This window comes from Pelophylax lessonae, assembly GCF_965119305.1.
Source record: "Pelophylax lessonae genome assembly, chromosome: 5".
Classification (NCBI taxonomy): Eukaryota; Metazoa; Chordata; class Amphibia; order Anura; family Ranidae; genus Pelophylax; species Pelophylax lessonae.
In genome coordinates, this window is record NC_138772.1 from 37945952 (window position 1) to 37967613 (window position 21662).

Consider the following 21662-nt stretch of genomic DNA (forward strand, 5'->3'; position numbering starts at 1 on the left):
AATGCCTTTTCTCATTTCCCTCTTCTTCACTTCTTCCTTTTTCTTCTTTACTCTTTCTCCTTTCCTTATTACTCTCTTCTTCCTTTTCTTCTTTACTCTCTTCCTATTTTCCTTCATTACTCTCTTCCTCTTTTCCTACTTTGCTCTCTTCCTTCCTTCCTTCTCTACCACCTTCTTTTCTATTGCCTTTTTCATCTTTACTCCTTTTCCTTTCCTTCTTTGTTCTCTTCCTTCCTTCTCTACCACCTTCTTCTCTATTGCCTTTTTCATCTTTACTCCTTTTCCTTTCCTTCTTTGTTCTCTTCCTTCCTTCTCTACCCCCTTCTTCTCTTCTGCCTTTTTCGTCTTTACTCTCTGCCTTCTTTCCGTATTACTCTCTTCTTCCTTTCCTTCTTTACTCCCTTCCTCTTTACTTTCTTTACTCTCTTCTTCCTTTTTTTCCTTACTCTCTTCCTCCTTTCCTTCTTTACTCTTTTCCTCCTTTCCTTCTCTTCTCTCTTCCTCTCTACTTACTTTACTCTCTTCCTACTTTTCTTTTCTCTACTTTTCTCTTTTTACTTAAAAGGAGTTGTAAAGGCAGACTTTTTTTTATCTTAATTCATTTTATGCATTAAGATAAAAAGCCTTCTGTGTGCAGCAGCCTCCCTAGGAACCCCTAATACTTACCTGAGCCCCATCTCTGTCCAGCGATGTCCATGAGTCCCTTGGCCGCCCGTGACTCTCCCTCCTGATTGGCTGAGGTACAGCAGTGGTGTCATTGGCTCCCGTGGCTGTCAATCAAAGTCAGTTAGCCAATCAGGAGGGGGGGCAAACTGCAGCTCCGTGTCTGAATGGATACACGGAGCTGCAGTTTGGCTCGGGTGCCCCCATAGCAGGCTGCTTGCTGTGGGTTCACTCGACAGGAGGGAGGGGCTAGGAACAGCAAAGAGGGACCCAAGAATATAAAGATCCAGGCTGCCTTATACAAAACCAACTGCACAGAGGAAGTAAGTATAACATGTTTGTTATTTAAAAAAAAAAAAAAAAAAATGAGACTTTATAATCACTTTAAGCCCCGTACACACTCATCGAATTGTTAGTACAGGATCTCCTTTTTTTTCTCATTCAGCCAGCTGCATTGAATGAAAAAAAAAATTCTAGTGTGTACTAGCCTTTATTCTCTTCCTCTCTTCCGTTTTTACTCTCTTTCTCTCTTCCTGCTTTACTGTCTTCGTCCTTTGCTTCTTCATTCTTATCCAACTGTCTTTCTTTACTCTCTTCCAACTGTCTCTTTACTCTTATCCTCCTTTTCTTTTTTACACTCTATTCTCTTCTTTCTTTACTCTTCTTCCTTTCTTTCTTTACACCTTCTCCTCTTCTTTCTTTACTATCTTCCTCCTTTCCTTCTTTACACTCTTTTCTCTTTTTTCTTTACTCTCTTCATCCTTTCCTTCTTTACACTCTTCTTTCTTTACTCTCTTCATCCTTTCCTTCTTTACACACTCTTCTCCTCTTTATTTACTTCTTTACTCCCTTCCTCCTTTACTTCTTTACCCTCTCTTCTCTTCTTTCTTTACTCCCTTCCTCCTTTCCATCTTTACCCTCTCTTCTCTGCTTTCTTTACTCTCTTCCTCCTTTCCTTCCTTACACTCTTTTCTTTCTTTACTCTCTTCCTCCTTTTCTTCTTTACTCTCTCTTCTCTGCATTCTTTACTCTCTTCCTTCTTTCCTCTCTTTTCTTTCTTTATCCTCTCTTCTCTTCTTTCTTTGCTCTCTTCCTCCTTTTCTTCTTTACACTCTTTTCTTTCTTTACTCTCTTCCTCCTTTCGTTCTTTACCTTCTTTTCTCTTCTTTCTTTACTCTCTTCCTCCTTTCTTTCTTTACACTCCCTTCTCTTCTTTCTTTACTCTTCCTCCTTTCTTTCTTTACATGTTCTCCTCTTCTTTCTTTACAATCTTCCTCCTTTCTTTCTTTACACTCTTTTCTTCTTGATTTACCCTCTTCCTCCTTTCCTTCTTTACCCTCTTTTCTCTTTTTTCTTTACTCTTTTTTCATCCTTTCCTTCTTTACACTCTCTTCTCTTCTTTCTTTACTCTCTTCATCCTTTCCTTCTTTACACTCTTTTCTTTCTTTACTCTCTTCCTCCTTTCCTTCTTTACACACTTTTCACTTCTTTCTTTACTCCCTTCCTCCTTTCCTTCTTTACCCTCTCTTCTCTTCTTTCTTTACTCCCTTCCTCATTTCCGTCTTTACCCTCTCTTCTCTGCTTTCTTTACTCTCTTCCTCCTTTCCTTCTTTACACACTCTTCTCTTCTTTCTTTACTCTCTTCCTCCTTTCATTCTTTACCCTCTCTTCTCTTCTTTCTTTACTCCCTTCCTCATTTCCGTCTTTACCCTCTCTTCTCTGCTTTCTTTACTCTCTTCCTCCTTTCCTTCTTTACACACTCTTCTCTTCTTTCTTTACTCTCTTCCTCCTTTCCTTCTTTACACACTCTTCTCCTCTTTATTTACTTCTTTACTCCCTTCCTCCTTTACTTCTTTACCCTCTCTTCTCTTCTTTCTTTACTCCCTTCCTCCTTTCCGTCTTTACCCTCTCTTCTCTTCTTTCTTTACTCCCTTCCTCCTTTCCTTCTTTACACACTCTTCTCTTCTTTCTTTACTCTCTTCCTCCTTTACTTCTTTACCCTCTCTTCTCTTCTTTCTTTACTCCCTTCCTCCTTTCCGTCTTTAACCCTCTCTTCTCTGCTTTCTTTACTCTCTTCCTCCTTTCCTTCCTTACACTCTTTTCTTTCTTTACTCTCTTCTTCCTTTCCTTCTTTACACACTCTTCACTTCTTTCTTTACTCCCTTCCTCCTTTCCTTCTTTACCCTCTCTTCTCTGCTTTCTTTACTCTCTTCCTCCTTTTCTTCCTTAGACTCTTTTCTTTCTTTACTCTCTTCCTCCTTTCCTTCTTTACTCTCTCTTCTCTGCATTCTTTACTCTCTTCCTTCTTTCCTCTCTTTTCTTTCTTTACCCTCTCGTCTCTTCGTTCTTCACTCACTTCCTCCTTTCCTTCTTTGCACTCTTTTCTTTCTTTACTCTCTTCCTCCTTTCCTTCTTCACCCTCTTTTCTCTTTTTTCTTTACTCTCTTCCTCCTTTCCTTCCTTACACTCTTTTCTTTCTTTACTCTCTTCCTCCTTTCCTTCTATACACTCTTTTCTTTCTTTACTATCTTCCTCCTTTCCTTCTTTACACTCTCTTCTCTTCTTTCTTTACTCTCTCCCTCCTTTCCTTTTTTAGATTCTTTTCTTTCTTTACTCTCTTCCTCCTTTCTTTCTTTACTCTCTTCCTCCTTTCTTTCTTTACATCCCCTTCTCTTCTTTCTTTACTCTCTTCCTCCTTTCCTTCTATACACTCTCCTCTCTTCTTTCTTTACTCTTTTCCTACTTTCCTTCTCTACACTCTTTTCTTTCTTTACTCTTTTCCTCCTTTCCTTCTTTGCACTCTTTTCTTTCTTTACTCTTTTCCTCCTTTACCCTCTCTTCTCTGCTTTCTTTACTCTTTTCCTGCTTTCCTTCTTTACTCTCTCACTTTCTTCATATCCCTTTATCTTTTCCTTCCTTTCCACAACAGAAACGAGTAGTGATGATGAATCAGAAGAATTCAAATTTCTCAATTTTTATTTTCATTCTCCTGAATGTTTTCATGTAGATTTGTCTAATCAGTAAAGAATTGCTGCGTTCCCCAGTCTAGGCAATGATGATCCATGACCCTTTAAAGGATAATGGGTCACATGGAAGGGCATTCATACCTGCAGCTTTCTGCTTTCCTGGTTTGTTATATCGCACATCCAGTCTTCCGGGTGAATTCACGGCAGCGTAGGCAATGGCGGCAGCTATCACATTTCCTAATATATGTCATCTTTATTGCCATCTCCCTGATTCCAGTAACATTTTAATTAATTCATACTGATTGAATAAATGTACATTTAGACTGGTTTCTTAATGAGGGCACGTTTAGTAGATAAGGTTCTACATCATCCTGATATCCTGTGGGTAATTATATCCTAATTATATGGTGAGAAAAAGAGTCTATAACTCAGGGCCGCTATTGTTCATTGGACCCAATTAAGAATTACACTCGGATAATAAAAGTTCATGATGAGAGTGACTGTCAGTCAATTTAAAAATCTTTATGGCAAAAGAACCTCAGAACAAGATAAGCATGAGGACCCTAACCAGGTTAAGAGCTGCACTATTTACTGTCAAGTGGCTCGTGGAATAAATGATGGTAGCGGATCGCCAGTAAAATATGCTTAGTGATCAGACATACGCTCTGCTACTGGAAAAGGAGACTCACTGCCTTTTCAGCTTAAGAATTCCAGGCAGGAACACAATATTCTATCAGGAAAAACAATATTCCATAGATCCTTGGGAACTGTAGATGATAATGGAGTGGGCCAACCACTCTGTTTGGCTTCTTAGAGCACCACTCCAAGTACCCACCTGACCTGTTCTCATGACCCACCACTGTTGGGTGTTGGCATCTGAAATGCCCATCCTAGCTTGCTCTGCAAAATCTAACTCAAAGACACCGCACTCCTAGGCAGCCTGTGTAATGGATCAGTAAATGAAAAGCGGCCTCAGCCTAGGCTCCACCCAGCCCATGCTCTGACGTGTTTCACCCCACCCACAGGGCTTAGTCATAGAAACATGTTGGGGGCAAACATGGGAGGATCTTAGGCTGAGGCCACTTTTCTTTTACTAATCCAGTACACAGGCTGCTTAGGAGTGCAACGTCTCTGGGCCAACCATTATAGTTGCGTACACTATAGTGTCAAAAGTATTGGGGCACCTGCCTTTACACGCACATGAACTTTAATGGTATCACAGTCTTAGTTGGTAGGGTTCAATATTGAGTTTGCCCAACCTTTGCAGCTATAACAGCTTCAACTCTTTCAAGAAGGCTGTCCACAAGGTTTAGGAGAGTGTCTATGGGAATGTTTGACCATTCTTCCAGAAATGCATTTGTAAGGTCAGGAACTGATGTTGCATGAGAAGGCCTGACTCGCAGTCTCTGCTCTAATTCATCCCAAAGGTGTTCTATCTGGTTGAGATGAGTGCAGGCCAGTCAAGTTCCTCCACCCCAAACTCGCTCATCCATGTCTTTTTGGACCTTGCTTTGTGCACTGGTCCAAATCATTTGGTGGAGGGATGAATATGGTGTGGGGTTGTTTTTTGGGGGTTGGGCTTGGCCCCTAAGTTCCAGTGAAAGGAACTCTTAAGGCGTCAGCATACCAAGACATTTTGGACAATTTTATGCTCCCAACTTTGAGGGAACAGTTTGGGGATGGCCCCTTCCTGTTCCCACATGACTGCGCACCAGTGCACAAAGCAAGGTGAATAAAAATATGGATGAGCAAGTTTGGGGTGCAGGAACTTGACTAGCCTGCACAGAGTCCTGACCTCAACCTAATAGAACACCTTTGGGAGGAATTAGAGCATAGAGTGCGAGCCAGGCCTTCTCTACAACATCAGTGCCTGACCTCACAAATTTTCTTCTGGAAGAATGGTCAAACGTTCCCATAGACACACTCCTAATCCTTGTGGACAGCCTTCCCAGAAGAGTTGAAGCTGTTATAGCTGCAAAGGGTGGGCCAACTCAATATTGAACCCTATGGACTAAGACTGGGATGCCATTAAAGTTCATGTGTGTGTAAAGGCAGGGGTTCCAACACTTTTGGTGATATAGGCCTCTTTCACACGGAGCGGACCGTATTTCGATCCGATTTGGCACTTTTTTTTTTCTTTATGGGCACGGATGACACTTGTGTCATCCTGTCCGTATGTCCGCATATCACCCCATCCGTTTGCGGATGATATACGGACATAATGTATGTCTATGGGATTGCGGATGTCAGTGGATGACACAGCTGACATCCGATTTTGCGCCCTTTCCATTTTTTAAACGGAAGACAAATAGGGTTCTGTTCCGTTCCAAAAAATGGAACAGAACTGAAAGGACGCAAATCGGATGTCAGCAATCCCATTGACATGCAAACGGATGGGGTAATATACGGACATACGGAATGCCCGTGTAAAAGAGGCCATAGTGTGTGTATGTGTATATATATATATATATATATATATATATATATATATATATATATATTTATATCTAAGTGAAAATACCACTATTATATCCGGGATGTCAATGTTGTACTTTTTCTGCCTTTACACTGAATCCCATCCAGTGCTTAGTTAAATTTTAAATTAAATTATCAGACTGATAATTTGATTCTACAGTACATAGTACATAGTAGAGATCACATTCAGAAAAATGCATAAATCACGAGTTTAAAGAAAAAAAAAAATGGTTAAATGCCATTCCCATCATCCCACCTCCAGAGCCTTTCTGTTAGTCATTGATAGATACAGTATCTCACAAAAGCGAGTAAACCCCTCATATTTTTGTAAATATTTGATTATATCTTTTTATGTGACAACACTGAAGAAATTACACTTTACATTGTAGCAAAAAGTAGTGAGTGTACAGCTTGTATAACAGTGTAAATTTGCTGTCCCCTCAAAATAACTCAACACACAGCCATTAATGTCTAAACCGCTGGCAACAAAAGTGAGTACACTCCTAAGCGGAAAATTGGGCCCAATTAGCCATTTTCCCTCCCCGGTGTCATGTGACTCATAAGTGTTACAAGGCCTTAGGTGTGAGGGGGGGCAGGTGTGTTAAATTTGGTGTTATCGCTCTCACTCTCTCATACTGGTCACTGGAAGTTCAACATGGCACCTCATGTCAAAGAACTCTCTGAGGATCTGAAAAAAAGATTTGTTGCTCTACATAAAGATGGCCTAGGCTATGAGAAGATTGCCAAGACCCTGAAACTGAGCTGCAGCACGGTGGCCAAGACCATAACAGGACAGGTTTCACTCAGAACAGGCCTCGCCATGGTCGACCAAAGAACTTGAGTGCACGTTCTCAGCGTCATATCCAGAGGTTGTCTTTGGGAAACAGACATATGAATTCTGCCAGCATTGCTGCAGAGGTTGAAGGGGGGGGGGGTCAGCCTGTCAGTGCTCAGACCATACACTGCATCAAATTGGTCTGCATGGCTGTCGTCCCAGAAGGAAGCCTCTTCTAAAGATGATGCACAAGAAAGCCCGCAAACAGTTTGCTGAAGACAAGCAGACTAAGGTCATGGATTTCTGGAACCATGTTCTGTGGTCAGATGAGACCAAGCTAAACTTATTTGGTTCAGATGGTGTTGAGTGTGTGGCAGCAACCTGGTGAGGAGTACAAAGACATGTGTGTCTTGCCTATAGTCAAACATGCTGGTGGGAGTGTCATGGTCTGGGGCTCCATGAGTGCTGCCATCACTGGGGAGCTACAGTTCATTGAAGGAACCATAAATGCCAACATGTACTGTTACATACTGAAGCAGAGCATGATCCCCTCCCCTTGGAGACTGGGCCACTGGGCAGTATTGCACCATGATAACGACCCCAAACACACCTCCCAGACGACCACTGCCTTGCTAAAGAAGCTGAGGGTAAAGGTGATGGACTGGCCAAGCATGTACCCAGGCCTAAACCCTATTGAGCATCTGTGGGGCAACCTCAAACGGAAGGTGGAGGAGCGCAATGTCTCTAACATCCACCAGCTCTGTGATGTCATCATGGAGGGGTGGAAGAGGACTCCAGTGGCAACCTGTGAAGCTCTGGAAAACTCCATGCCCAAGAGGATTAAGGCAGTGCTGGAAAATAATGGTGGCCACACAAAATATTGACACTTTGGGCCCAATTTGGACATTTTCACTTAGGGGTGTACTCACTTTTGTTGCCAGCGGTTTAGACATTAATGGCTGTGTGTTGAGTTATTTTGAGGGGACAGAAAATATACACTGTTATACAAGCTGTACACGGTTTTTCCATTAAGCAAAACACAAGCACTTTTTTTTTTTTTTTTTTAACATCATCAAATTTCTTAGCAGTGGAAATATAAAATAATGAAAACCTAGGTTTTCCTGGACATAGTGGGGGAGATTTATGAAAACTGGAGCACTCAAAATATGCTGCAGCCATGCATGGTAGCCAATCAGCTCTAACTTCAGCTTGTCTTTGGCAATAAACCTGGAAGCTGGCTTGGTTTCTATGCAGAGTTGCACCGAATTTTGCACTCTCCAGTTTAAGTAAATAACCCCCAGTGTGTCCAAACACTATGCACGTTATCACATGAAAAAACCTGATGGAACCCTAATTTTGGGGAGTCATGTCGGGCGAGAGATCTCGATGCTCGAGACTCGCTGGATCTATGACCTTAAAAGATATTTACCTATGGGTATGAACATAGAGTGGGACCTTAACTGTTTTTTGAATAATGGGTGATTGTATCATTTATTTGTCCTACATCATTTATTGTACAGCTTTAGTTTGATGTTTGTGTTTTTAATATCATATTGGAACTATTTGTTATTTTTGTACTACATACAGTATGTTATCCATTAGACAGTATATGCAGAATTTTGGATAATTGTGATTGCTTACTTTTATGAGTCCACTAGATGGCGCCTTCAATATGCGTGACATCGGGATTTATTTTTAACACAAAATTTATTAATGTTTCACTGAGGCTCTATATAATAATAGAATCAAATTTTGGGCCATATCGGGGTTGTTTTTTCCTTCCCTTTTTCACTTATATACAATGCTCAGTATAGTTTTTATTAATATATTTTAGTCATGAGAATATTTGTTTCCTCTTCCTTTATATGGAACGCATTGTGGAGCGCAAGCTGGTGACGATTGCTGTGTAGTCGGTCATTTCCAGTTTTTGTGCTATTTAAAGCATGCTTACGTCTGCCGGCCATGCCTCTGAAGACGTTATCATATGACGAAACGCGTAAGGCGACTCCCACGACATGACATAAGCACGCTGTATGCTGCGGCCATCTTTTTAATAGGTTGACACGCTTGTAATGCTATTATGGAATGTGAGCATGGGCTTCTGCAAGGAGGCAAGGGGGGGCAAGTGCCCCCCCCCCCCCGGAAATTTCCTGGCCTGCTCTAAGAGGGGAATCCTGCTCTAAAGGAGGATCTATGGAGGACCCTAGCCTGGCATGCTCTAAAGGGGGATCTATGGGGACCCTGCTCTAAAGGGGATCTATGGGGGACCCTTGCCTGGCCTGCTCTAAAGGGAATCTATGGGTACCCTGGCCTGCTCTAAAGGGTATATCTATGGGGACCCTGCTCTAAAGGGGATCTATCAGGGACCCTGGCCTGGCCTGCTCTAAAGGGGATCTATGGGGACCCTGGCCTGCTCTAAAGGAGATCTATGGGGACCGTGGCCTGCTTTAAAGGGGGTCATATATATATATATATATATATATATATATATATATATATATATATATATATATATATATTCTTTGCAGGGAGTGCCTGTGGTCTAGGAAAACCTGGTAGCATAGGGATCCGGTGTTCTAGGAAAACCTGGTAGCATAGGGAGTTTAGGTGAAAAGGTAAGACTAAAGAGGGATCTATGGGGACCCTGGTCTGCACTAAAGGGGGATCCATGGGGACCCTGTTCTAAAAGGGATCTATGGGGGACCCTGGCCTGCTCTAAAGGGGGATCTATGGGGGCAAAAAGGGGCAGAGCATGGGTCACCTTAACCCCTTCTGGACCGGAAGTATTCGCCCCCTTAATGACCAGGCCATTTTTTGCAATTCGGCAATGCATTATTTTAATGGACAATTGCGCGGTCGTGCGTCATTGTACCTAAATAAAATTGATGTCCTTTTATTCCCACAAATAGAGCTTTATTTTGGTGGTATTTGATCACCTCTGTGATTTTTTTTTTTGGCACTATAAACAAAAATAGAGCGACAATTTTGAAAAAAATATATATATATATTTTTCACATTCTGCTATATAACATTCCCCGAAAAAAATTAAAAATCAAAATTTTTACCATTTCAGGCCAATTTGTGTTCTGCTGCATATTTTTGTAAAAAAAAAATTGCAATAAGCGTATTTTGATTGGTCTGCGCAAAAGTTATTGCGTCTAATTACTATGGGAAAGATTTATGTCATTTTTATTGTTTTTTTTTACTAGTAATGGCGGCGATCTGCGATTTGTAGCTGGACTGCAACATTGAACAGATCGGACCCCTAACTGACATTTTTGACACTTTTGGGGGGGACCAGGGACATTACTACAGTAATCAGTGCTAAAAATATGTACTGTTACTGTAATAATGACACTGGCAGGGAAGGGGTTAACACAGTGGGTGATCAAGGGGTTAAATGTGAGCCTAGGGGCATGTTTCTAACTGTATGGGGTTTGGGCTTGTGAAATGATCACAGAGACCTATGATCCTATATAGAAGGATCACAGGTGCTCTGTGATTATTCCAGAGAGAAGAACGGTCAGCTGTGTTTACAATAGCTGACCGCTCTTCTCTCTCAGCGGGGAACAGTCGCGGGTGGCAGGCGGCAATCGGAGCCGCCTGCCCCGTGCATTGGAGACCCCGCTGCCGAGTGAGGGTGGGAGCGCACCGCTGGCGCCCCCTAGCTGCAGGTGCGTGACCGAAGTAGAACTATGTCAGTTCGCACACAGGAGGGGCTGCCTGCCACAGTAAAACTGTGGCGGGCCGTCAGGGAAGTAGTTAAAACGATGCCCCCCCTGAAAAAATTTCTGCGGTCGCCCATGAATGTGAGTGCATCTTATTATAATAAATAGTTTGCTCAGCTTGGATATACTACACCATTGTAGCACTTTATTTCTTTGAGGCTCTATGCCTATGGGTTCATACGCTGCTTCGGAAGTGGAAGTTTGCTGTACCATGAGCGTGAAGAGTGCCTGGAATTAGATACTGTAGTGGGGAACGCTGTGTATGCCTGACTCTGATGTGAATTTCTCAATTCAAAACTCTCATATGCTTTTATTGACCTCTCTATAATTTGGGGGTCAACACCATCCAGTAAGCAGGATTGCCCCTTTTTTCCACGTTGGTGACATGTGCACCTTTCTCACCTCAGGTGGTGTGGGGACTTTCTTCTACATCTTTGCAAGCTGTAACATGTGGACTTCATAATATAACGTGTCATAGAACTTTTTATTGGCCCTGCACCCTTTGTTTTTTAATGGAAATAAAACATTTTAAATAAAAAAAAAAAAAGAAATGGACAAAAATATAATCTGTGTAATTAAAAAAAAAAAAAAAAATAAGTAAAAAAATAAGTAAAAATTGTGAAAAAAATGGACAAAAATATAATCTGTGTAATTAAAAAAAAATAAGTAAAAAATGTGAAATAATCAAAGTGGAACATATTGTGAGTCAGATGTATAAATATGTTTTTTTCTATTCTATATTCTCACTGTTCCAACAAACAAGATATGTTGAAGCAACTGAGTTTCCACTGCTGTCTACTTGGCAACTTCATTTGTTAAAGCAATTTCTACAGCATGACCACTTTAAAAAGACCAAAGATTCCTTTGAAGGAAAAAAAAAAAAAAAAAAAAAAAACATCTGAGCACACAAGACACACCAACCCTTGTGGAATACGTTCTGCTTAAATATACACAAAACTGATTTTTATAGCACATTGAACAGCTGTTTTTTGATGTACAAACACATTTTCACTAATGAGTCCCCTAGACGCGCAGACCTCAAACACATTCATAAGTAGAACCCTTTAGGGTCTGTTTAATCGCAAGAGCAATTAATATACATAAATATATAGGTAAAAGTAGTTCAGATACAAAGAAAATGGCACAAGGTAAGCTTAAAGGCAATGTAATGGTAGGAAAGAGATATTCCCTTTAAGTTCACTTATTATATAGAATATTAATAGAAATAGCACATTTGTTACAAATTAGAACTTTTTGATAACTAAATACCATTGCGTTTTATGTGTAAAATATGACATTTATTGTTTTGATAACTGGATTTATCTATGCACACAATAATTTGATCCTTCACAGACGGTCTTATGCAGAATCTGAATACTTACTCTTAAAGAGCTTGTAAAACTCGATAAATAAAAGCCAAAAAAAACCCCAAAAAATGTAAGATAAAGGCATAATGAGCTAGTATGCATTGCATACTAGCGCAATATTTAATACTTACCTTACAACGGAGCCCTCCAGCAGTGCCCGCACACCGGTATTTCTTACGCTGTGAATGGCCAGAGCCGCGATGACGTCACTCCCACGCAGGCGAGCGGGAGCCGCCGTTTATGGCACAGGCTCTAAAAGGAGTTGTAAAATCAGAAGGTTCTTTATCTTAATGCATTTTATGCATTAAGATAAATAACCTTCTGGGTGTAGAAGCCCCTTCAGCACTCCCTAATACTTACCTGTGCCCTTTCTCTCTCCAGCAATGTCCACGAGTCCCTCGGCCGTCCAGGACTCTCTCTCCTGTTTGGCTGAGACAGCCATGGCACCATTGGCTCCCGCGGCCGCCAATCAAAGTCAGTTGGCCAATCAGGAGAGAGAGGGGGGCGGGCTGAATGGCAGCTCTGTATTTGAATGGACACACAGAGCTGCAGCTCTGCTCTGGTGCCCCCATAGAAAGCTGCCTACTGTGGGGGCACTCGATGGGAGGGAGGGGCCAGGAGAAGGAACGAGGGACCCGAGAAGAGGAGGATCCGGGCTGCTCTGTGCAAAACCACTACACTGGGGAGGTGGTAATTATAACATGTTTGCTATTTAAAAAAAAAAAACATGCCTCTACAATCACTTGAAGGTCCAGCATGGTAAGCCGGACCTTCAGAGGGCCTGCGCCGATGACGTCACCAGCTGCATGCACTCTGAATATCTCCCAAACTGTGCAAGTTTAGGAGATATACAGTAACAGTACCTACAGGTAAGCCTTATTATAGGCTTACCTATAAGTACAACTACAAAATAAGACTTTATTTCCTCTTTAAATTATTATTAAAGATTTTTATTTGCCCCTTTATTTAGTTTTAGTTATATTATCTAAATCTGACTCTTCGGTTAGGCATCGCAGCTGCTGTCATGTCAACTGCCTGACCTCACACCTCCCACCTTCTTAGTTACATAGTTAGTTAGTTCGTCTAATTGAAAAAAGACACAAGTCCATCTAGTTCAAACAATACGGCTGAAGGTCTCAGATCCGCTCCAAGGAAAGTCCTCACGAGCTAAGTCTTGAGTAAAGTCTTTCATGGCCCACTGGCCTTAAGGGATTTCCCGGGCCCAATTTTGAGGGAAGGGTTAAGATGAAAAAATTTGGATAGAGGCCCCCTTAAATTTAGGGATCTGCCTGGTTGTGATTCCATGGGAGGTTCTATGTCCTGGGCAATTTGAAATACTGCAGCAAGATGGATCATAGTTGTCCTCAGAAGGAGTGTGCAGGTGAGGAGACTATGGACCATTCTCTGCTTCGTTGCCCTTTTACCATAGAGGTATAAAACAGTTGGGATGGGCCCTCAGTGTTCCTTTCCTCTCTAAGCTGAGTGGGTGTATGGACCATTCAATACTGGTGTTTTTTTTTTTTTTTATAAATACACTTTTTTTAGTTAGCTTAGTTTTTCACCTGGAATGCACAGGTTTCCACTCGGCATAAAATCATTTTTGTTCAGGTGGGGGTGTGTAACATTATACATGAGGTGGGCAATTGTTGAATTATGGCTGTATACATAGGTGATGGGTTGTGCCTCTTAGGCCTTATTTCTTGCTTTATATAAATATTTAAAAGCTTTGGTAGTTAACTATATATATATATATATATACTGTCTATATTTTGAACATGGATAGTCCTTTTTTTCCATTTAAGTATGATTGTACTATGTTTTTGTTTTTTACTTTTGTACAAAATGTATAGCCTATTTAAAAAAAAAAAAAAAAAAAAAAAAGATCAGCAGTATAAAATATTAGACCCCTCCCCATTCGATAAAGACAAATTCCAGGTATGGATATTTTTACATTTAGTAGTATTAGTTACGATTAGTATTCTTCCCTCTGACATCAATAATAGGGCATTATTCTAAAGAAGCACACTGGCAGAATGAAACCTGACCCTGACCACTTGGACTATGAATAAACATTGTCCAAAAAATAACTTCACATTAGAATCCTCACCTTACCCATCAGATTCCCCCCTGAAATTGGGATCCCCATCAGAGTCTCCCCTTACGTCAGGTTCACCATCAGAGTCCCCCACCTTAAATCAGGGTCCCCATTTCCCTTTTACATCAGAGTAATTGGTAGTTTTGAAGGGTAGAAGTAGAGATCAACTGATCTGAAACCTCAGTCTGAGGATTGTCTGACACTAGCCTTTGGGTTAGATGTGGCCCTAGTTTGGAGTCCTCTGGTTTTGAGTGAATTTTATCTGAGATTCCAAGCTGTTGCATTTGTTAATTTTGGGTAAGCCACAAATATACTACAAACCTGTTGCCGAGGCTTTGCTGAATGAGACACAGCCAGATTTGTATCTAATTGTGTTGCTAAATTGCTTGATAAATGTTCCTCATTGTGCAGTGAATGGTGAATTTGGGTTGAGGTGCTATTTAAAGGACTTTACAATACACCAATATAGTGCATTACCTCATATTGGAGTAACCTCAATGTTTTACCACTTCACTGCAATGGGCTGGTGTAACTGGTCTCTAATCATTAAATACTGACCATAACCCTAACCACTAATTACTGACCAGAACCAGAGTGCTGTCAGAATACTGGGCATCCCACTGAATTCTGATCGTGCCCTTAACCTTAACCACTATTTACTGATCCTAGTTCTACCTATGGTACTGAAAGGTAGGTTTAAACCATGGATGCTCAAACCATGGCGGAACTACAAGTCCCATGAGGTATTGCAAGCTGCTGACAGTTACAAGCATGATTCTCAAAGGCAGAGACATGAAGGGAGTTGTAGTTCCTTAATAGCTGGAGGGCCACAGGTTGAGCACTCATGGTTTAAACTAACCCTAACTTCAGCACTGAGAGCAAAACTAAAGCTAAACCTTCAAAACCCCAACACGTTTTGGGGGTCCAAAAACACCTCTTTCTTTAGGGCATTCCAGACCTGTTGCTGACAAAACCTGTGCTCAAAATCACACTGGAAGAAATAACATTAAAGGTCCAGCTCACTTCTAGTTAATTTACATTGTTTTCAATCAAGCCTTGGTGAAGGGAGTTTTAGGATCCCCATAACATGTTGGTTACTTTTCAAATTTTCATACTGATATATACAGTGGGTACGGAAAGTATTCAGACCCCCTTAAATTTTTCACTCTTTGTTATATTGCAGCCATTTGCTAAAATCATTTAAGTTCATTCTTCTTCCTCATGAATGTACACATAGCACCCCATACTGACAGAAAAACACAGAATTGTTGACATTGTTGCAGATTTATTAAAAAAGAAAAACTGAAATATCACATGGCCCTAAGTATTCAGACCCTTTGCTGTGACACTCATATATTTAACTCAGGTGCTTTCCATTTATTCTGATCATCCTTGAGATGGTTCTACACCTTCATTTGAGTCCAGCTGTGTTTGATTATACTGATTGGACTTGAGTAGGAAAGCCACACACCTGTCTATATAAGACCTTACAGATCACAATGCATGTCAGAGCAAATGAGAATCATGAGGTCAAAGGAACTGCCTGAAGAACTCAGAGACAGAATTGTGGCAAGGCACAGATCTGGCCAAGGTTACAAAAAGATTTCTGCTGCACTTAAGGTTCCTAAGAGCACAGTGGCCTCCATAATCCTCAAATGGAAGACGTTTGGGACGACCAGAACCCTTCCTAGAGCTGGCCGTCCGGCCAAACTGAGCTATTGGGGGAGAAGAGCCTTAGTGAGAGAGGTAAAGAAGAACCCAAAGATCACTGTGGCTGAGCTCCAGAGATGCAGTCAGGAGATGGGAGAAAGTTGTAGAAAGTCAACCATCACTGCAGCCCTCCACCAGTCGGGGCTTTATGGCAGAGTGGCCTAACGGAAGCCTCTCCTCAGTGTAAAACACATGAAAGCCCGCATGGAGTTTGCTAAAAAACACCTGAAGGACTCCAAGATGGTGAGAAATAAGATTCTCTGGTCTGATGAGACGAAAATAGAACTTTTTGGCCTTAATTCTAAGCGGTATGTGTGGAGAAAACCAGGCACTGCTCATCACCTGTCCAATACAGTCCCAACAGTGAAGCATGGTGGTGGCAGCATCATGCTGTGGGGGTATTTTTCAGCTGCAGGGACAGGACGACTGGTTGCAATCGAGGGAAAGATGAATGCGGCCAAGTACAGGGATATCCTGGACAAAACCTTCTCCAGAGTGCTCTGGACCTCAGACTGGGCCAAAGGTTTACCTTCCAACAAGACAATGACCCTAAGCACACAGCTAAAATAACGAAGGAGTGGCTTCACAACAACTCCGTGACTGTTCTTGAATTGGCCAGCCAGAGCCCTGACTTAAACCCAATTGAGCATCTCTGGAGAGACCTAAAAATGGCTGTCCACCAACGTTTACCATCCAACCTGACAGAACTGGAGAGGATCTGCAAGGAGGAATGGCAGAGGATCCCCAAATCCAGGTGTGAAAGACTTGTTGCATCTTTCCCAAAAAGACTCCTGGCTGTATTAGATCAAAAGGGGGCTTCTACTAAATACTGAGCAAAGGGTCTGAATACTTAGGACCATGTGATATTTTAGTTTTTCTTTTTTAATAAATCTGCAACAATGTCAACAATTCTGTGTTTTTCTGTCAGTATGGGGTGCTATGTGTACATTCATGAGGAAGAAGAATGAACTTAAATGATTTTAGCAAATGGCTGCAATATAACAAAGAGTGAAACATTTAAGGGGGTCTGAATACTTTCTGTACCCACTGTATATATTTTTTTCTAAAAGTCCTATCAGCACATTTTAGTGGTGTGGGGCTTCAAATAAAATTTTTGTTACAATATACTACAAGCCAAGGAGACCATGAAGATCCTCTGAGATGTAGAAGCTGCCTGCACAGAACCGATTATTTACATCAACATTAGTACTTTAACCACTTGTTGACCCCCTCAAGTAGGAGTATGGCAGCAAAACAGCTCTCCTGCGCTGAATCACATACTAGATACGTGATCCAGCACTTACGAGTAGGAGCCACGCACGCGTGTGTCCGCCGCGCCGACTGTCCTGTGATTAGTCACGGAACAAGCTGATCATTGGTCCCAGCCAATGGTTGACTGCCGGCACCCACTAATTAGAGAAGAGGATGACAGGACAGAGCTCTGTGAAGTTATACAATACAGAGCTCTGTCCTGCCAGCAGGGATGTGCCTGTTTTTGTTTCCCTGCAAAGCAGGAGATAAAAACCAGCACATCCCCTAGTAAAAACAACACACAGTGAATCCACCAAGCACTGTTAGGCACACATTTACCCTTTGATTGCCCTAGATGTTAACCCCTTCTCAGCCAGTGTTATTAGTACAGTGGCAGTGCATATTTTTAGCACTGATCACTGTATTAGTGAAACTGGTTCCCACAAAGTGTCAAAAGTGTCATTTAGTATCAGACTGCCTGCCATACTATCACAGTCCTGCTATAAGTCGCTGATCACCGCCATTACTAGTATAAAAAAAAAGTAAACATTCTAGTATGTACTGTATATACCATTGTTTATAGATGCCAAAATGTTCACGCAAATCATTCAAATATGTAGAAGAAGAAATATTGGCCTAAATTTATGAAGAAATTTTATTTTTTAAAATGTTTTTATTGGATATGTTTTATTGCATAAAGTAAAAAGTATGGATTTTTTTTTTAATGTTTTTTTTCTTTTTCGGTTATAGTGCAAAAAATAAGTACAGTGTTGCATGACCACCTAATTGTCAGTTAAAGTAACAAAGTAACGCAGTGTCAAAAAGCAAAAAATGGCCTGGTCATGAAGGGGTTACATCTTCTAGAGGTCAAGTGGTTAAGACAGCAATACCAATGGGATAACTTCATGGATCCAGCGCTATGTTTCCACTTCCCTCAACTATGGATTAGGAAACTGGCTGAACAAAATACCTAGTCGAGTTAATATCTATAGATTCATACCTACCTTCCCCTACACCAGGCATCACTAAATGGCGGACCATGGTCCGAAAACGGCCTGCAGAGCAGTCCTGTCTGGACCGCGGCTTCACCACTTTGCAGCCTGGGTATCCTTCCCCGGCTGAAGCTTCCTTCTCCCGCAGCCGCCGCCGCCGCCACAGCATTCATCCATATCAGATTGAAGGTAGAAGGCTTGGCATGACCGAAAAGAGGGTGGGGCATGCTTTTCAAGTAAACAAGCTGACAATTTATTGCTGAGATGTGGGGCAGTTCTAACAGCAAATCACCTACCTGTTAACATAAAAAGCATGTCCCAACCTCTGTCAAACATGCTGTACCTTCTTCCTTCTGCCTTCTACCTGCTATGTAACGTAGGATTGCAAGGAAGGAAGTGGAGCTGTAATGTGGACCAGTATTGAAGTTTGAGTTTGAAAGGGACTGGACTGCAAGTAAGGGGGGGGGGGGGCTGAGATGCAAGTAAAGTGGGTGCTGTAAAGGGGACTGGGGTCCTATGATGGGGGGCTGTGAAGTGGACTGGGATACAAGGAGGGGGGGAATGTAAAGGGGACTGAGATGCAAGTAAGGGGGGGTCTGAGATGTATGCAAAGTGCGACTGTAGAGGGGACATGGGTACTAGGAAGGGGGTCTGTGAAGGGGTCTAGGATTCAAAGAGGGGGGCTGTGAAGGGAATTGAGATACAAGTAAAGGGGGGCTGTGAGGGGTACTGGGACACAATTTGAAGGGGCTGTGAAAGGGACTAAGGGGGCAAGTAAGGAGGGGGAGAAGCTATGAAGGGGACGAGATGCAAGGAAGGTGAAGCTGTAAAGGGGACTGGGATGCAAGGAAGGGGCAACTTTGATGTGGACTGGGGTGCAAGGAAGGGGGCTGTGAAGTGGACTGGGGTACAAGTAAATAGAAGCTGTAAAGGGGGCTGGGGTACAAGGAAGGGAGGCTGTGAAGGGTACTGGGATACAAGGAGAAGGAGCTTTGAAGGGGACTGGGATACCAGAAGAGGGGGCTGTGAAGAAGACTGCGATGCAAGTAAGGGAATGATGTAAAGGTGACTGATGTGCAAGGAAGGGGGGGACTGTGAAGGGGACTGGGATGACAGTAAAGGAGGGCTGTAAAGGGGACTAGAGTGCAAAGAGGGGGGCTATGAAGGGGACTGGGAACCACGGAGGGGGGCTGTGAAGGGAACTGAGGTGCAAGTAAGGGGGGCTGTGAAGGGGAATGGGATACAAGGAGGGGGTGAATGTAAAGGGGACTGAGATGCAAGTAAGGGGGGGTCTGAGATGTATGTAAAGTGCGACTGTAGAGGGAACATGGGTACTAGGAAGGGGGTCTGTGAAGGGGTCTAGGATTCAAAGAGGGGGGCTGTGAAGGGAATTGAGATACAAGTAAAGGGGGGCTGTGAGGGGTACTGGGACACAATTTGAAGGGGCTGTGAAAGGGACTAGGGGGCAAGTAAGGAGGGGGAGAAGCTATGAAGGGGACGAGATGCAAGGAAGGTGAGGCTGTAAAGGGGACTGGGATGCAAGGAAGGGACAACTTTGATGTGGACTGGGGTGCAAGGAAGGGGGCTGTGAAGTGGTCTGGGGTACAAGTAAAGAGAAGCTGTAAAGGGGGCTGGGGTACAAGGAAGGGAGGCTGTGAAGGGTACTGGGATACAAGGAGAAGGAGCTTTGAAGGGGACTGGGATACCAGAAGAGGGGGCTGTGAAGAAGACTGCAATGCAAGTAAGGGGATGATGTAAAGGTGACTGATGTGCAAGGAAGGGGGGACTGTGAAGGGGACTGGGATGACAGTAAAGGAGGGCTGTAAAGGGGACTAGAGTGCAAAGAGGGGGGCTATGAAGGGGACTGGGAACCACGGAGGGGGGCTGTGAAGGGAACTGAAGTGCAAGTAAGGGGGGCTGTGAAGGGGACTGGGATGCAAGGAAGGGGGGGTTAATGGAAAGGATGGAGGTCTCTGATGTAAGGTGGAGGTGCACATCCTGCCCTAGAGTATCATTGGTTGTTATAGTACTGGCGGGTAGCCCACCCACGCCTAGGGGCATATCTACCTTGACACAAACAAGGCGTTTGCCTAGGGCAGCATTTTTGAGGGGGACAGCACCTGTACCGAGATGATATGGAGCTTCAGGCATCACCCTGGTATAGTTTTTAGAGCCGGCGGTAGCCTGTCTTGAAATAGCAATCAGAGAAGCTTACCAGCCTTTCAATTGCTATTACAAGCAGCGGGAGTGAAAGTCCCCTCCCTCCCGCCACCTTCTGCGGCTCTCTCGGGCTCTCCCTTTCCACCAGAGAGCCAAGCAAAGCCCGCTTTGATTGGCTGTTCATTACAGAAAACCGTCATGACATCACTTCCAGTTTACTCAGAAACCATTGGCGCCATTTTTAAAAATCTTAAGCATTCAAGAACACTGATCTTGATTATGTGAATACTTTTAAGGGCAGAGGAGGTATTTGGGGTCTAATAGACCCCAGATATCTCCATAAAGAGTACCTGTCACATGCCTATTGATGTCACAAGGATTTTTACATTCCTTGTGACAGCAATAAAAGTGATTAAAAGAAAAAAAATGAAAGCAACAGTGTAAAAAAATAAATAAATAAATAAAATGCCCCCATCCTCCTGTACTCGCACTGAAGGGCCAACGTGCATGTCAGTCCAGCACGCATGCAAACAGCGATCATCCCACACATGTGAGGTATCACCACGAACATCAGATCATGGGCAGTAATTCTAGCACCAGACCTCCTGTGTAAATCTAAAGTGGTAACCTGTAAAGGCATCATCTATGGATAGAAACATTTAGGTGGTTTATCGCCATTGCACAGGTGTGTGCAATTTTAACGCGGATGGGGTGGGACAAATTTGATTGGGTGGGGGGGGGGAGGTTTAGTGCTGCCTAGGGCAGCAAAAAACTAAAAAAACATCACTACCCACCCCATAGCAACTCATGACGCTAATCAAGGGAAAACTCGTTCCTGTGCTTACAGCACCCGGGGTGACTCAAACAGTACCTTAGGGTGCCTTGGCACCCCTGTTGAGAACTGCTTATCTGAAATATGGAAAGACAGTACTTGCTGGAGACTGCTAATGGCCAAAGATGCCAGAAATGTGTGTTTCATTCATTAGTATCTATATTACCGTTAAAATATTCTCCACACCTCTCAGTCACTGGGAAAACATCCTATTAGACTTGGTGCTACAAAGCAACAGGATTGTGGGTTGGGGAAGGGAGCATTTTTAGAAGACATTGCAGTCTATGGAAAGAAGTAAGTATGGTAGACTCTAGCCAGTAGGATCTGAAATTAAATATTTAAGGATTAGACTGCATGTCATTAAAATGCGATATAATACAATGTAAAAAAGAAAAAAACTGTGATTTACTTTTTCTCGCTGACACTAAACAAACATTCATTGCAAATCTGTGCATGTTTTATTATTTAAAGGAGAGACAGTCAACAGTGAAGAGAGAAAAGAACTGCGCACAGCAGGGTAACAAATCAGCTGAAAGGACGAAGATGCAGAGAGCGAACTCGGTCACTGTGGATGGACAAGGTCTTCAGGTTTGAAAATGGCCTTTTTGGATTTCTTGAGATCTTGCTGCAAAAATGTTGCAATACTTT

General features: G+C 42.6%; 1 protein-coding gene across 1 annotated transcript in view; it reads left to right on the forward strand.

The window, feature by feature from the left end:
• DGKB (diacylglycerol kinase beta) overlaps positions 1-21662 on the forward strand; it is a 905602-nt gene that overhangs the window by 425534 nt on the left and 458406 nt on the right. The window contains exon 15 of the mRNA XM_082259056.1: positions 21486-21602. Coding sequence (XP_082115182.1) covers positions 21486-21602 — 117 coding nt within the window. The remainder of the gene's footprint in view (positions 1-21485; positions 21603-21662) is intronic.